General features: G+C 44.8%; 1 protein-coding gene and 1 non-coding gene across 2 annotated transcripts in view; one reads left to right on the plus strand and one right to left on the minus strand.

The window, feature by feature from the left end:
• LOC124606185 overlaps positions 1-17,444 on the plus strand; it is a 36,491-nt gene extending 19,047 nt beyond the window's left edge. Inside the window, exons 9-13 of the mRNA XM_047138153.1 lie at positions 4,871-5,034; positions 6,887-7,004; positions 9,677-9,983; positions 13,338-13,469; positions 17,066-17,444. Coding sequence (XP_046994109.1) covers positions 4,871-5,034; positions 6,887-7,004; positions 9,677-9,983; positions 13,338-13,469; positions 17,066-17,227 — 883 coding nt within the window. The 3' untranslated portion in view covers positions 17,228-17,444. The remainder of the gene's footprint in view (positions 1-4,870; positions 5,035-6,886; positions 7,005-9,676; positions 9,984-13,337; positions 13,470-17,065) is intronic.
• Positions 5,122-5,195, minus strand: Trnat-ugu. Its single transcript has one exon. It is a non-coding gene; the product is annotated as a tRNA-Thr (tRNA).
• Positions 17,445-17,804: the final 360 nt, after the last annotated feature.

A 17,804-nucleotide genomic window follows, 5' to 3' on the forward strand; every position in this document is an offset into this window, starting at 1 on the left:
GACACTCTGAGCCTCCACCCCCGCAGGTGGTACACCGCCAGAAGGTGAGTAACCTCGACGTTGCCCTGGGAGCGACACAGGCCAGCCGGACAATCATGAAGAGAACACATCCTCCCTTTGAACAATATCTCCAGTAGAAAGCACAATAGGATAGTTAGAAACAGTCTGAAAAGCTTGTAAGGATGTTGCAGGATAGGTTGTTCTGAAAAATAACTGTTGAGAAAAACATTCGATACACTGCACCGTTTCTAATTAGCACTGAAGTCAGCGAACCAGCCAACTGCACCCCCAAATTCAAGGGGCTTGCCAGACGCAATTAGTTTCAGTTGTTCTCACAAGGTAGATGACTGCGCACGGAACTGCTACAGCCTCTGGCTCAGGTTCGACCCTTACTATCGTCCCATGTCCGACTTTTATGTCGTTCTCTTGTTAGGGTTGGGTTGTGTCGGGGGAAGAGACCAAACAGCGAGGTCATCGGTCTCGTCGGTTTTGGGAAGGACGGGGAAGGAAATCGGTCATGCCCTTTTCAGAGGAACCATCATGGCATTTGCCTGGAGTGATTTAGGGAAATCACAGAAAACCTGGATGGCCGGACGCGGGATTGAACCGTCGTCCTCTCTTGTTAGGTTTCAGGACACCAAAGGAAGAACACATTTGGTGACACCATCTCTGACGGGTCGTTTGAAACTGCGCGTGCAACGGCCTGATTGGCTAATTGCAATGCTAGGAAACTCGGAAAGGTGCAACATATCGAATTTTTACTTAACAATTATTTCTCAGAACAACCTACTCTGCAACACCCTTACGAGCATTCCAAACGGTCACTGTCCACCTTGTGTATCAAGATTTCCACATGAGTGGTTGAACCCTTCTTCTTCAGAATGAGTTTCCAGTGTCCTTACTACTATATCATATTTTTCCACATGTGAAACGAACGAAATGCTAAAGAAACGGCCTGAAACCTCTATAACTAGGAGTAAAATGATACCCACCGGGTTATTTAAGAGACATCGACGAGTCGCAGGGATCTGTAATCGCTTGTTCAAATAAGGGGGCGGGGGAGGGGGCAGGGTGTTCCTAAACTTAAATATACTCTCCAGAAGTGTACCTTGAGCGAAAAAAGAGATTAAATTTTTGCAACCAACGAGATTTAGAACTCATGTTTTGTACAGAAGATGTCACTTCATGGGCTATCCTAGATTATCTAATGCTCCGCTTTAAATACACAATACCAAAGTTGGGGGTTACCTTGCGAGTAGTAGAAGGAAGTGGTTTCTTAATCGTTTTAACGTCAAGAATAGCTATGTATTATTTATAAAGAAATTCTGGAGAAACAAAAAAGAGGTTGATTATAAACTGCATTTATCCGCCTTATCGTCTGCCTCTGAAATCTAGTCTGCACTAAAAGGGAATATGAAAGTATTCACAATAATTCGACATACTCCTACGTGTCCATTTTATTACCCCTATCCATAAGATGGAGACAACCTGTTATGTCCATAAACTATTCTGTCAGTACTGTTATTAAATTGTGAATCATTGGGACACAGCAGTTCAACTTCCATAAGCGATCGTAAAAGATTTACGTTTCCAAGACAATTATTACATACCATTCCAGTCGCTATGCTAAATTCCTCTCTAGGGATGTACAAACCTTCTGACCGCTTTACCCGATGTAACTTCATAATAATGACAACGAACTGCTTACGGCGCAGAACACATTCGTAATAACCGTCAAATAAACGTTCAGATAAACTTCCAGAAGCCGAAATAACTAAAGGCGCTTTCCATCGACAATTAATACCAATGATTTTAAGGTACACTTCCAAGAGTAATACCGACGTTTACTAAATGCCCTTTGCGTTCCTGAGTCTGAGGCTGTTTCTCAAGAGCTGGTTGTGTCTCGCTGCCTGTGTCGTTCCCATTCTGTTCCTGACAGATGGTTCTCAATCCTGTACTGAGTGTTCGCAGGCGACCGCCAGACGCTGAAACTGACAACCGCAAATGTGGCAAGACGGACGCTGACCAAGGATGGACTTCGGCGCCATGTCCTGGCGCCATGGACCTCTGGTAGACTCGACATGACCCATCACTCTCTCTCTCTCTCTCTCTCTCTCTCTCTCTCTCTCTCTCTCTCTCTCTCCCTCCCTCCCTCCCTCCTCTCCCTCTCTCTGTAGAATTTATGACGAACAGACTTCTCAATTAAAATTCTTACCACAGGATCATTGTATGCTTAGTACGCTATATTTCTCCTTGCTCTATAATACGAACAGCCATGTCTCACCATAACACTAATAAGTTTTGTTGATAGTACTCTCGTACTTCCGGGCTATAATGGCTAAATTCTCTTTAATTAGTCGCTGCACGGTTTTTAAGCACGCTGATTCACAAGTTTAATGCCAGCAGCATGTTTGTACATTCTCGTGAGTAACGCAAATGCAGTACCAGTTTCCTACCTCCCTGCTCGCCGCTGTCCCTCCGTGAACTTGAGTGTGGAGCTCTTCTCGGTGCTTTCACTCCGGACGCCGCGTGTAAAACATTCGTCCGGCTGTGCTCGGGACTTTCACGGGAGCTAGCCAGGAGCCGGGCACGCTTGGGGAAGCGTGGTGCCTGGAGAAAGCCTCCGCTATTATTCCTCTGACACTGCCATGTCTGTTTTTCCAGTGTCACCTGGTCCTCACAAAAGTCTTTCCACTTGCTGTGCCAGTCACAGCCTCGGTCGGCATGTACTCCGTCTCTCTGGTTTTTGATTCACCGTATTTTACATTTGAAAAAAGCTATATATGCGTTGCTATACGGTCAGTTTTGTGTGTACAATTTTCCTCTGCCGTGAAAGATCAGCCGTGGTATAACACAGCTGCATAACATACGAGATGGCGTACTTTCCTAACAAGAATCCAACTCGACAGTACAGGTCTGAGTATTAAATTTTCCTCTTTGACATTACAGAAAACGTTCTCCTTCGGTACAGCTTGTTATAACAAGCTCTCTGCTTTCAGTCAGTATTCTATAGCATAACATTAATCATTTAATTCTGTATTTATATATAACAGAACTCATTGCACAGATGTTGTATCCCGCACGAGGTGAAATTTGTCCTGCAGCAAACATACCAACTTAATATGTTTCAAAAAGAGCAATGGATATATAAGAGACTGTGGACTTAGCTCTAAAAGTAAGTGTTGCTTTTGAAATTGTTCCTGTAACACTGGTGCATCGGATGGTAGTTACGATTTGCTCCTTGAAAGTTAAATAATATGTTTTCAGTGAGTTTTTTGTTAGTTCTCTTTAATGTTGTGCATGTGTTGTAATAAAATTAGTGGAATGATTAATCTTTTTCTTTTCTCGTTAAGATATGTCCTCATTCACTTGTTGCAATATATAAAATAACATTGTAATTAAAACAAAAACATCACAGAAATATTTGCTCATTAACAAAAATCTAACCATAAAATATACTGTTTTAAGTATTTAGATGTTAACGCATTCATACGAGCTCCACTCGCATATAAATAATGACGGATTATAGCATCGTACACATTCCATAACCATCTGAAAATAAAAATTAACAATTGAAAGTTACATTTCCCAGAATGTACGAAAATAGTAAATGAGGATCTTGTAAAAGATATTTAGAAAGGAACGTGACCCCTTTCAAACTATTCAGGGAATTCTAGCCGTTGATAATTTGCCCACTGCATAAAATGTCTGAGAGACAGAAGAGATGTTTTTACATCTGTATTACAGTATTTTCTCTGTTACGACTGCTTCTGTACCATAAAGGGGTTCTTGATTAGAAATAATTACTCAATTATAAACCTGCAAGTGACCTGCATATAATATATGGTATGCTTCAGCTGACTCTATCTGTGGGTTTTATGCAACACGCAACGCTTTCAAGTTTTTCATATTCTCTCCCTCACTACATACAAACTATCATTCCTACAGTAAAAACGAGCACAACCTTTTTGTAAAAAATTTAATGTAATTAAATTTTGCACTGGAATATATTGTTGGCAGAGGCTATAGTTTCCGAATTATGCAATAGAAAGGTACCAAAGTGACCTAAAATGCGTTTTTCTTGAATAACTCGAAAACTGTGGCGTCCAGCGAAAACATATCCGAGTCAAGATTTAACTACATTAAATTTCCTACAAAAAGGTCGCGTTAATTGTTTCTTTGGGGCAAATAGTTTGCACGTATCGAGCTAGAGAATATGAAAATCAAGCTTGCTGTTTTTAAGGCGTTGCAAGTTGCATAAAACCCACAGGCACGGGCCGTCGAATCACCCTTTATACACATATTTTACACTCTTGCCGTTTTAAGGCTTGTAATTGAGTAATGTATGTGTGGGTTGGTGGTGTAGCGGGTTAGAGAACTAGACTCCGGCCCTGCAAGTCCTGGTACAATCCTAGAGGAGGGCGGGGACTTTTCCTCGTTTCAATCCCTCTGGGAGAGACGTAATTCACCCTGCTACCAAACGAGTGCCGGGGATGTTTCCTGGGGGAAAAGGCGGCCGGGGTGATGGCCCCACCACCCTCCTCAACCCAGAGCCGCTGCAAAGAAAGGGTGCACCACCTGCAGTTACGAGAATTTGATGTACAGAACACTGGAATTCTCTAAGTAAATATTATTTGTTGCCTGATGATCGTTGGTTGATCGAAACTGGTAGCATATAAAGATGTATTTCATCAGGAGCTCTTGGTTTTTCTTAAATATGACGTTTTTTTTTTAACACATATGAACTGTGGGGCACCACGTACACGACTTACGATACTAGTTGTGTAAATAACGTACGTTTTTGTTGGTGAAACAAACAGGAGAGAACAATGAGGTGGAGACTGACAGTTTGCCTGTGTGCTCCACAGAGACAGGCGTTTGGCGGCCGGTGCGGCCCGCGGCTGGTGTGCTGCCGCCGGCCGTCGCAGCCCGCCTACCGCCCCTCGCAGGCCGGCCAGTGCGGACGCAGGAACGCGCACGGCATCAACGGACGCATCAAGACACCCGTCTACGTAGACGGCGAGAGCGAGTTCGGTGAGTGCGCACCAGTCTGACTACCCGTACCTGCCTACAACATACGGCAAACAGAGTTTTACACTGTCTAAATGATAAATAAATGTGTGCCCCGACCGGGACTCGAACCCGGGCTCTCCTACTTACATGGCAGACGCTCTATCCATCTGAGCCACCGAGGACACAGAGGAGAGCGCGACTGCAGGGATTTATCTCTGGCACGCCTCCTGCGAAACCCACACTCTCAACATATTGTCCCGCACAACATTCGTAGTGCCCCCGCCCATTATACTCATTACTCGCGGCGCGTTGCCGATTACCGTAAAGAGTTCGGGCACTGTTTGTGCATTCACACAGAAGAAGAAGATGGTCAAGTGGCCAGTGAGTCTTAACTATATGTACACTAAGAGTGACACAAAATAAATTTTACATAATACTATCCGAGCACCCGGCGTTGCCCGAGTATGTGGGAACGATAACCTAGCAGTTTGGTCCCTTCCCCCTCTTTTAAACCAACCAACCTGGTATGTATTTATTCCAGTCTTCTATGAGTTAGTCTCCTCCTCTTCCCTTTCTCTGTCCATTCCCTCCTCCCCTACTCTCTGTGCATGTCCTCCTCTCCCTCTCTGTGTTCATTTCCGCTGTGCCTCTGTCCATCTGCTCCTCCTCTACGAATATCTATCTCCTCCTTCCCTCTCTCTATCTATCTCCTCCTCCCCCCTTCTCTCGCCACGTTATGAAATAAATCTTAGAAGGACGCTGATAGTTCTTGCTTCCACAGTGTCTCTTTCCATATCGTAACTACTGTCTGTACCAAATTTATTTGAAATCGTTCCAGGGATTTGAGATGAGCTTTAGCCGTGGCTTTGTCCACATATGTACATTTCTAACGTATTTCGCAAATATTAAAAATATTACACACGTTTTTGTACAGATATTTCATCTGTATGTCTAGCGAACTTCGTCCTACAGTTTCGGTTTCACGCAGCTCAGTGTTTATGATGTCGTAGCTCCTCTCCTGTTTGTCATACAGTGATATAATATTGCAGGTACGTCCAGTGGTATATGTGTCTACTGTCTACGAAATGTAAAGAAGGAATAAAGTAATGCGTCGTGCATGATGCGACATATTTTCAAGCATCGCAGTGTTCATGGCGTCATTTCTCCTGAACTACCTCTCGTACAATGATATGTTTTCCTAGGTACATTCAGCAGTATATTTAGATACCGTCTGCGAAATGTGGTTTGAATAGAGCTGGCAGCAAAGAAGTAATAAATTTAAAGGTGTGCATGATGTGGCTGTTTTTCACGAATTTTGATGTTTCTGAAATACCTCCTGCGTTATGTATCGTAGACTGTTATAATTTTACTTGAACGTTCAACGGTATATGTGCGTACTGTCTGCAAGATGTGTCGCGAATGAAATTAGTAATAAATTAAAACTTCATGCTTCATGCAGCAGTTTTTACTGCATGAACAGCGAAAATGTAGAGAGCGATGATTTTGTTTTCCTTTCGACATATTGTGGAGGGTTGTCAGCGAGAAAATGTTTCGTAAATGTTTGAAATTATGTCCAAAGTCTGTTGCAACTCATTAAGTGCTCTCAATCTCATGTACTGGATGAATAAAGAAAGGGTATTCGCATGTCGTGGGATTCATTGCTTTTCAGCCCCATCCATTTGATAGGTACGTGGTTCTTACCCACACAGCGATTACTTCCAGACAGTAAGTGATCTGTGTACCAAGTTTGATTGACATCGGTTCAGTGGCGTAGGAAGGGACGTGGAACATGCATATATACATATACACATACAATCATCTATTATAAAATGTACGGATTTTTTCCAGTAACTGAAATTCCCCTCCATTACAGGCGAGTACCCATGGCAGGTGGCCATCTTGAAGAAGGATTCCCAGGAGAGCGTCTACGTGTGCGGTGGCACCGTCATCGATGAGCTGCACATCCTCACTGCCGCCCACTGCGTCAAGTCGTAAGTAGAGCAACGCCTTTACGTCAGTACAAGAATTTACTTAGCCGAGTGTCTAGAGAGACTGTTACTCGTTTCTTAAGCTGCAGAAAGTCAATTAGACCAATGCTCCTTTTTTTGGCATCGTGTAAAGATTGTACGTAACGATGAATCCGCCGAAAAATATCTGTTTGGCTACTGAAAGTAAAGCCACTGTCTCAACAGTGTCGTACCAGCAGTCTGATGCTCTTCCTTCAAGATAAGTCCTGTCACGGGGAGTCCACAGAGGATATGGAGATTAATGTGAGATCCACAACTGACGTGCTCTGGAGTATTTTACCCAAAAACGAAGTATAGTGTTCTTCTGCAGCCGTTTCCCGTACTTAAAACGCTATAGTTTGTAACTGTTCTAATATTTTAATCGTCCATGTAACTAAAATGTTCCCATTCCTGTTTCCACCCCTTTTACTGATATCCAATTTCCACTTTCTTACCACCAACTAATTTACATGACACATAACAATATCTCCCCGACTTAGGTCTGTACTTGGCTCCACTATCCTTCTTCCAATGAACCGCATTTTGAATCTTCTTTCCTTTTATTTCTCAGAATGCGTCTTTTATGTTAGGACAGGCTCATTTCCATTTCGTTCCATTTTTAAGAAAAATTCTGTGGTTGGCTCGTCGTCATTAGTATCAACGAGGACAAATATATTTTATGTTTTCTTTTCCCGCTTGTTTAGTTACGTGTTTCGACTAATTTGATTTCGTTCTCAAAGTCTTGCAATCCTGATTTAGAGTTACCACGACTTCCCCAAATCGTTCATGGAAATGCCCAAGTGCCGTGCGGGATTAGCCGAGCGGTCTGGGCGCTGCAGTCATGGATTGTGCGGCTGGTCCCGGCGGATGTTCGAGTCCTCCCTCGGGCATGGGTGTGTGTGTTTGTCCTTAGGATAGTTTAGGTTAAGTAGTGTATAAGCTTAGGGACTGATGACCCGTAGCAGTTAAGTTCCATAAGATTAAAAAAAATTCAGAAGTGGATCCTTTAAAACACACTTTATAAATAAAACACGGTTTTATTAAAGTGCTTTAATCAATGCTTAAAACAAATACAAAAAGTTTCGTTTTGTGATATTTTTACCCGAGTACGGGGTAAACCTCGTTTGAGGGAGCGGGGGAAGGGGGGAGGGGGAGGCAATGGAAGGTTTTTAAATGTGGTGCTGCAAGAGAAGGCTAAATATTAGATGGGTAGATCGAATAACTAATGGGAAGATACTAAATCGAATTGGAGGTAACAGTTATTCAGAGACGAACAGGCTTGTACACCGTAGATCAGCGTTGAGAGCTGAGTGAAACCAGTTTTCGGACTGAAGACTAGAGCAACACCTAGCGGCTCCGTGTGCATCTGCACACGTCTACTGCGAGCCAGTATAAAGTATGTGGTCGCCTTCAGGAAGCACGTTTGCGCAGAGACTGACATCTACATCTACGTCTATATCCATACTCCGCAATTCACCATACGGTGCGTGGTGGAGTGTACCTCGTACCACAACTAGCATCTTCTCTCCCTGTTCCACTCCCAAACAGACCGAGGGAAAAATGACTGCCTGTATGCCTCTGTACGAGCCCTAATCTCTCATCTCTTATCTTTGTGGTCTTTCCGCGAAATGTAAGTTGGCGGCAGTAGGCCGGCCGAAGTGGCCGTGCGGTTAAAGGCGCTGCAGTCTGGAACCGCAAGACCGCTACGGTCGCAGGTTCGAATCCTGCCTCGGGCATGGATGTTTGTGATGTCCTTAGGTTAGTTAGGTTTAACTAGTTCTAAGTTCTAGGGGACTAATGACCTCAGCAGTTGAGTCCCATAGTGCTCAGAGCCATTTGAACCATTTTTTTGGCGCCAGTAAAATTGTACTGCAGTCAGCCTCAAATGCTGGTTCTCTAAATTTCCTTGGTAGCGATTCACGAAAAGAACGCCTCCCTTCCTCTAGAGAATCCCACCCGAGTTCCTGAAGCATTTCCGTAACACTCGCGTGATGATCAAACCTACCAGTAACAAATCTAGCAGCCCGCCTCTGAATTGCTTCTATGTCCTCCCTCAATCCGACCTGATAGGGATCCCAAACGCTCGAGTAGTAGTCAAGAATAGGTCGTATTAGTGTTTTATAAGCGGTCTCCTTTACAGATGAACCACATCTTCCCAAAGTTCTACAAATGAACCGAAGACGACTATCCGCCTTCCCCACAACTGCCATTACATGCTTGTCCCACTTCATATCGCTCTGCAATGTTACGCCCAAATATTTAATCTACGTGACTGTGTCAAGCGCTACACTACTAATGGAGTATTCAAACATTACGGGATTCTTTTTCCTATTCATCCGCATTAATTTACATTTATCTATATTTAGAGTTAGCTGCCATTCCTTACACCAATCACAAATTCTGTCCAAGTCATCTTGTATCCTCCTACAGTCAATCAACGACTACACCTTCCCGTGCACCACAGCATCATCAGCAAACAGCCGCACATTGCTATCCACTCTATCGAAAAAATCATTTATGTAGATAGAAAACAACAGCGGACCTACCACACTTCCCTGGGGCACTCCAGATGATACCCTCACCTCCGATGAACTCTCACCATCGAGGACAACGTACTGGATTCTATTACTTAAGAAGTGTGGTGCGCTCTCCTGCAGGTACTCGCCGTACGACCTGCGCGTGCGCGCGGGCGAGTGGGACGTGAACCACGACGTGGAGTTCTACCCGCACGTGGAGCGCGACGTGGCGCAGGTGCAGGTGCACCCCGAGTTCTACGCGGGCACGCTCTACAACGACCTGGCCGTGCTGCGCCTCGCCTCGCCGCTCGACCTGGCGCGCTCGCCGCACATCTCCCCCGCCTGCCTGCCGCCGCCGGCCGCCGACTTCTCGGGCCAGCGCTGCTGGGCCACCGGCTGGGGCAAGGACGCCTTCGGCGACTACGGAAAATACCAGAACATACTCAAGGTGCGGGCCCAACTGACCGGTTTCAAGCAGTCGCCGTTTGACAGCTAGCGGAGTTGCACTGCTCCGGCCGGCCGGAGTGGCCGAGCGGTTCTAGGCGCTTCAGTCTGGAACCGCGAGACCGCTTCGGTCGCAGGTTCGAATCCTGCCTCGGGCATGGATGTGTGTGATGACCTTAGGTTAGTTAGGTTTAAGTAGTTCTAAGCTCTAGGGGACTGATGGCCTCAGATGTTAAGTCCCATAGTGCTCAGAACCATTTTGCACTGCTCCGGACACCAGTACACCAATGGGAGACTGCCGTTCTTGACACCCCTGCTAGGCAGAGCATAGCTAGGGCCTGCCATTATTCTAGTTGAAAACTTTTCCAGAAGCAAAAACTTCGCCTGTTCGAGAAAAAAGCTTTACTCAGGCACTTATGCAAATTAACAACATTTGACATGATTAGAGACATTACCGATATCTATACCGCAAATTAATCTCATAGATATTATCTCATTTTTCTAGCACATAAAGACTTTTAACAGAACACAAACGCGCCGTTTTCCGAAACTTGTAGGCAGAAAGCGCAACTCTCAATGGTTCCACGCACCCTACTTGTAGTACCGCTTCTCTACAGACGTTTTGTAAACTGGTTCTTTACTTAACGGTCACGGTAGAAACTCTTCAATATGGCGATTTACGTAGAGTAACGAAGCTGTGGAAGTCTCAAGCTGAAGCAAAGAAACCACTGTAGCACAAGTTGCTGGAGACGGAGCCAGCAAGTAGAATGCCGATGTAGATTGCTAAAACAGCCAAATTCAAGAAACAAGGCAAGGTCGTCGCGCACCAGAGTCAGTAGTACCAAGAGAGAATTCCGAGAGTTAGTAGTCCAAGACAGTAATGAAGCCTCGTTATACTGGTACTGTTATGGCGGCTGATCAGTAGCTTCATAGATATCAATTCTCGGCTTTAAAGCCGAACGGCAGGAGTCACACCTTCTTGGTGTCGGCGTCGCTGCGTACCCGCGCATGGCCCTTTGGGAGTAATCTGAAGGCGCTGTCTCGCTTACAGTTAAAGTTTCTGCTTCATAGTGTATATTGGCGTTGTAGGATGTTTTAGTGGAAAAAGCGGACAGAGATTGGTGAGGCACAAAACCTAGTCGGAGTCTACTTTCAACAATGAATTTTTAATAAAGTGCTCGTCGGCACCTTACACAATCTCAATAACATTACTAGCGTATAAAAATAATTCTTATAATGATTCTCAGCATATATCATGCTCCTAGATTGTGACACGTTTCGGAACGAAGGCTCTTCGCGGCAACCATAATGCAAACGGTACTCTACCGCAAATAGTTTAATTTCTTATTTCATCATCTCGGATCCATCGCAGTCCATTGTCTTTTCAGGCACTCCTCGCGGTTAATTCGAAATACATTAATATTGTCAGTGCCATCAAGCCTGTCACAGGAAGTATTTGTGTTATTGTCATCATGCCAGTTGTGTCACCGGGAGAGGAGGTGCAGTAGTTAGCACACAGCACCAGCATTCGGGAGGACGACGGTTCAAACCCGCGTCCGGCCATCCTAATTTTTTCACGTGATTTTCCTAAATTACTTCAGGCAAATGCCTGGATGATTCCTTGAAAGGGCACGGCCGACTTCCTTCCCCATCCTTTCTTAATCCGATGGGACCCATGACCTTCCTGTTTGGTCTCTTCCCCCAACCAACCAGTTGTGTTACGTTGTTTGCACTGTCGATAACCGATTACATCGCGACTGGGACCAGTCTTAACGGTTTCTTCTTGGGCGCCAGCAAATGTACAATGAATCGCGAGGTACTCTCTCCGTCTCGGGGAATTTCGTTCACCAGTTGATATTTGTGGTTCCTATGACGGTGGAGAGTCACCGGAGCAGGTAGCCGCACTTTTACCTGGAGACACTGTCTAGCAAGCACACACAACAGAGACAATGAGCAAACCTCAAAATGCATTCTGCCGCTGCATCCTGAATAACGTAGCAAAAGTCTATGAAAGTCTGGACACTGATAAAAATTTTCTTGTCTGGCCGTCGGTAATAATTTCACCAGTCTCCCATGTTTTCATCACTTACAATTTCAAACGAAGCTATATGGTATTGTATTGTATGTTAATCGGAGGCCTAGAAACGACGGAGAGGCTCCATCCCTGTCGCAGCCGCAGTGGTCCACAATTCCACAACAACTACCGCAGTCCACTCCATCCCTCCGCCGCGCCACACCGTGTGCGGTTCGGTCCCCGGTGGACCCCCCCCCCCCCCCCCCCCCCCCCCAGGGAACGTCTCACACCAGACGAGTGTAACCCCTAAGTTTGGGTGGTAGAGTAATGGTGGTGTACGCGTACGTGGAGAACTTGTTTGCGCAGCAATCGCTGAGGCGGAATAAGGGGAACCAGCCCGCATTCGCCGCGGCAGATGGAAAACCGCCTAAAAACCATCCACAGACTGGCCGGCTCACCGGACCTCGACACAAGTCCGCCGGGCGGATTCGTGCCGGCGACCAGGCGCTCCTTCCCGTCCGGAAAGCCGTGCGTTAGACCAGCTATATGGTACTACAGACGTTTTTAAGTCTCACACATCTGCGATGTATAGATGCACACTGAAGCGATGAATAAATATTTGTACCAAGATTCCTACCTGGGTCTCCTGCTCACTAGGCAGATGCTCTAACCACTATGCCACCATGGCACAATGGCTTTGCACAACGGCACGATTCAGTCTGCATATGTACATCATAAAAGCCTGAGACTTGAAAAGGTCTCTTGGGCCATATAATTTCATTTGATTAAAGCACCTATGCCTCAGTTTCAGGCAGGATCCCCCGCTTCGATCGATGCTGAGGTGCTATTCGAATACAGTTGGAGAGCCTCTGCAATACTGTTTGAGATTCGGAGGAATACCAAAGAGGGCTGAGACGTTAATGGGAATTTGGATTGAAGAGGGAAGCGAGCTAGGGAAGACTCTGCAGATGTGCAACGTCACTGTGCCAGAGTGTCATATCGGTTAGTACAGTGAGCAGCAGCTAGTGAGCAGCAGACCCAGGTTCAAAACCCAGCCTCGGTACATATTTTCATTCGTCGCTTCAGCCTTACAATTTCATTTTACCCAGTTCATTTTCAAAAAAATTGTTGATTCGTACGTTTCCACATTTGAATCAACTTTTGTTCTCCTCTTCTCCATAAAGCATAATAAAGCCGAACTGCATACATTCGTTTTGTTACAGGGTGTGTCGTCACAATGTCGTCTACAGTATTTTAGTGCCCTAGGACTATAATTATTCCGAACAGCAACTATTGTGAAATTCTTGGCTCTGTCCCTAACGCCGCTGTGTTGACGCTTTGCAGGAGGTGGAGGTGCCCATCCTGCCGTTCCACCAGTGTCAGTCGCTGCTCCAGCAGACCAGGCTCGGCTTCGACTTCCGCCTTCATAACGGATTCCTCTGTGCCGGAGGAGAAGAGGGCAAAGACGCCTGCAAGGTACGTACCAGATACAGGAAATCTGGAGGAAATTTCAAATTTTTATCCTAAATATTTGTTAGTGATACGAATTAAATTTAGGGTACGAACGTCTCACTGTTAACAAATCACGAGAAACTGAGAAAAATGTGCTAATAAGGCTGTCAGCTGATGCTATAGAAATTAAGTTAGTCCGAGGGAAACAAGAATCGTAACTTACTCTGGAAATATAGTTACAACACACCCGAAAAGTGTAAGTGTGCATGAGGAAGGACCAAAAATATGTCAAAGGGTCTCATTTCACCTGGTATCCCCATTTCAGAATGGGACCGACCTAGCATGGATGCTTCTTCTTACATGGTTTATCAAACTCATCGTAGCGAACGTTGGTTGTTTTCGCTTTCTGTTTCACTAACAGTATGGACAAACAAAATGCATGGTGCGAAATATCCTTCTGCGTCCATGTCACAGGGGCACTCTTTACCCTCCAGCAAGTCACTCCAGTGACTGCCTTAGGCAAAAGCCATTGCAAGGTTGCAGAAAGACTGAAAAATGTATTAATAGGAGAGGGCGCTGTCCAATTTATTCAACACACTGCACATAATTTTCTAGCCTCTGGACGCTACTCTAGTCTCTCTTTCGAACTGCGTTCTTATTACAATCGTGAATACTTAAAAATTAATTATTTTAGTCGAAAAAGAAGCCATGCATACGAAGTACATATAGAAAATGGGTACATATATTTGTATAAATTTTGCTTCTAAAATCATTTAAAAGTCATCTAAGAGTATGAGAGTTAAAAAAACTTCCTTCCTCCAGTAGAAACTCCAAACTGGAAGGGTTAAGGTGCAAAATTGGGGTGGATCAAAATGAGAATGATCACAGGCGCAGGGGGCTAATATCACATCCAGATCTATTTTATGACACTGCTGATTTACAGCTCTTTCATATTTTTAAGAAATAATGATTTGGTGCTGTAGCTACATGTCACTTTATGGAAACTAACAGTTTCGGTCAAACAAGAGGCTATCCTCGCCAATAATAAAAAACAATATTAAACATTAACTACGAGGCATAGTCTAATAATAATGATCATTTGAATCAAGACGAACGTTATACATGCATCAAAATTATAGAATGTAGTAAAGACTTAACTGTTAAATTATGTAATATTTTATCAGGTCGAAGGAAAAAGCAGACCCAGTGGTTATGATTGAAAGTATATCCTGTAATTTATGTCTGTTGTTATCTTGAGCAATCAGTAAAGGAAATAAAGTAGAAATTGGAGAAGGCATTAAAAATTCATGGAGGACAAATAAAAGCTTCGAAGTTTCTCAGTGACATTGCAATTCTGTCAAAGAACAGCAGTTGTATGGAACAGATAGTGTCTTGAAAAGAAGCTACAAGATACACATCAACAAAAGGAAAACAAGAGTAAATTAAGCCAAGTGATGATGAGGAAAATAGATTAGGAAATAAGAAACTAAAAGTAGTAGGTGAGGTTGGGTATTTGGGCAACAAAATAAATGTTGATGGCCGAAATACAGAGGATATAAAAAGCAGACTCACAATAGCAAAAAAGGGGATTTTGAAAAAGATGAATGTGTTAACATGGAATAGGAGTCTGAATGTTAAGAAGTCTTATCTGAAGGTCTTCGTCTGGAGTATAGTGGCCTTATGAGGAAGTGAAACGTGGATAAACAGTTCAGACAAGAAGAGACTAGGAGCATTTGAAGTGTGATGCTACAGAAGAATGCTGCAGATTAGATGAGTGGAAATGATGACTAATGAATAACTATTGAATCGAACTGGGGAGAAAATTAATTTATGGCACAACGACTAAAGAGGGAATGAGCTGATAGGACACGTCTTAAGGTGTCAAGGAATCGATCGTTGTCTAATAGAGGAAAGTGTGGGTGGGTATAAATTAGAGAGTGAGACCAAGGGATGGATACAGTAACCATGTTGAAGTAGTTATTCGGAGATGCAGAGACTTGCGTAGGACAGAATGGTGTGGAGAGCTTCGTCAAACCAGACTTTGGTTTCAAGACCACAACAGAAACACGTATTTTCTATTAAGATAGTCTATGGTTTTACCTCAACTAGTTGTTTTAATGACGTGAAATATACACTACTGGCCATTAAACTTGCTTCACCACGAAGATGACGTTCTACAGACGCGAAATTTAACCGACAGGAAGAAGATGCTGTGATATGCAAATGATATGCAGTTGATCAGTGTTGCCTGGTGAAACGTTGTTGTGATGCCTCTTGTAAGGAGGAGAAACGCGTACCATCACGTTTCCGACTTTGATAAAGGTCGGATTGTAGCCTATCGCGATTGCGGTTTATCGTATCGCTACATTGCTGCTCGCGTTGGTCGAGATCCAATGACTGTTAGCAGAATATGGAATCGGTGGGTTCAGGAGGGTAATATGGAACGCCGTGCTGCCTCCCAACGGCCTCGTATCACTAGCAGTCGAGATGACAGGCATCTTATCCGCATGGCTGGAACGGATCGTGCAGCCACGTCTCGATCCCTGAGTCAACAGATGGGGACGTTTGCAAGACAACAACCATCTGCACGAACAGTTCGGCGACGTTTGCAGCAGCATGAACTATCAGCTCGGAGACCATGGTTGCGGTTACCCTTGACGCTGCATCACAGACAGGAGCGCCTGCGATGGTGTACTCAACGACGAACCTGGGTGCACGAATGGCAAACCGTCATTTTTTTCGGATGAATCAAGATTCTGTTTACAGCATCATGATGGTCGCATCCGTGTTTGGCGACATCGTAGTGAACGCACATTGGAAGCGTGTATTCGTCATCGCTATACTGGCGTATCACCCGGCGTGATGGTATGGGGTGCGACTGGTTACACGTCTCGGTCACCTCTTGCTCGCATTGACGGCACTTTGAACAGTGGACGCTACATTTCAGATATGTTACGATCCGTGGCTCTACCCTTCATTCGATCCCTGCGAAACCCTACATTTCAGCAGGATAATGCACGACCACATGTTGCAGGTCCTGTACGGGCCTTTCTGGATACAGAAAATGTTCGACTGCTGCCCTGGCCAGCACATTCTCCAGATCTCTCACCAATTGAAAACGTCTGGTCAATGGTGGCCGAGCAACTGGCTCGTCACAATACGCCAGTCACTGCTCTTGATGAACTGTGGTATCGTGTTGAAGCTGCATGGGCAGCTGTACCTGTACACGCCATCCAAGTTCTGTTTGACTCAATGTCCAGGCGTATCAAGGTCGTTATTACGGCCAGAGGTGGTTGTTCTGGGTACTGATTTCTCAGGATCTATGCACCCAAATTGCGTGAAAATGTAATCACATGTCAGTCCTAGTATAATATATTTGTCCAATGAATACCCGTTTATCATCTGCATTTCTTCTTGGTGTAGCAATTTAATGGCCAGTAGTGTAGCTTTTGCGCTAAAGCATAATATTTCAAAAATTTCCAAGATTTTTCTGGCGTAATGAAAAGAGACACCCGCAGTTCGTTACCGTTAAGTGAGAAACAATGTCCAGAAGTGAGGCGTGTCAGTAGCGTTTCGTCTGGCGCTGTGCGGGTGAACACGTGTGTGACGACGTGTTGCAGGGCGACGGCGGCGGGCCGCTGGTGTGCGAGCGCGGCGGCGTGTGGCACGTGGCCGGCGTCGTCAGCTGGGGCGTCGGCTGCGGGCAGCGCGGAGTCCCCGGCGTCTACGTGAACGTGGCGCGCTACAACGACTGGATACGGCGCGCCACCGGGAAGTACTGAGGCCACTGCCCGCCCACCCACTCACACACCGTGTAATCGTCTGCTCACACATCGTTAATTTATTTGTTGCTTCAACACCAACTATTGTTTCTGGATTCAAGGCCGTGCCATTGGCTACAAATAGACAGTCTCAATGCCCCGGTCTGGAATTCGGGAGCACCAAGTACTGCATGTTACATGCACTCTCTATTGTTTGTCAGTAATTTTAAGGACTAGTATGTACTCAATGTTTAAAGTAAATGTTAGCCTCTAAGTCAATTTTTATTTGTAACTTAATAAAAACATTTTACAAAACGTTATGTGTTTCTTATTTCATTAACAACCTGATATTGTTTGACATTGTGTTTTAGGCAATGAACAAAAAAAATTGTTCAAATGGTTCTGAGCACTATGGGACTCAACTTCTGAGGTCATTAGTCCCCTAGAACTTAGAACTAGTTAAACCTAACTAACCTAAGGACATCACACACACCCATGCCCGAGGCAGGATTGGAACCTGCGACCGTAGCGGTCTCGCGGTACCAGACTGCAGCGACTAGAACTGCACGGCCACTTAGGCAATGAACGTTGAGGTCAT

This window comes from Schistocerca americana, chromosome 3 (assembly GCF_021461395.2).
Source record: "Schistocerca americana isolate TAMUIC-IGC-003095 chromosome 3, iqSchAmer2.1, whole genome shotgun sequence".
Taxonomy (NCBI): Eukaryota; Metazoa; Arthropoda; class Insecta; order Orthoptera; family Acrididae; genus Schistocerca; species Schistocerca americana.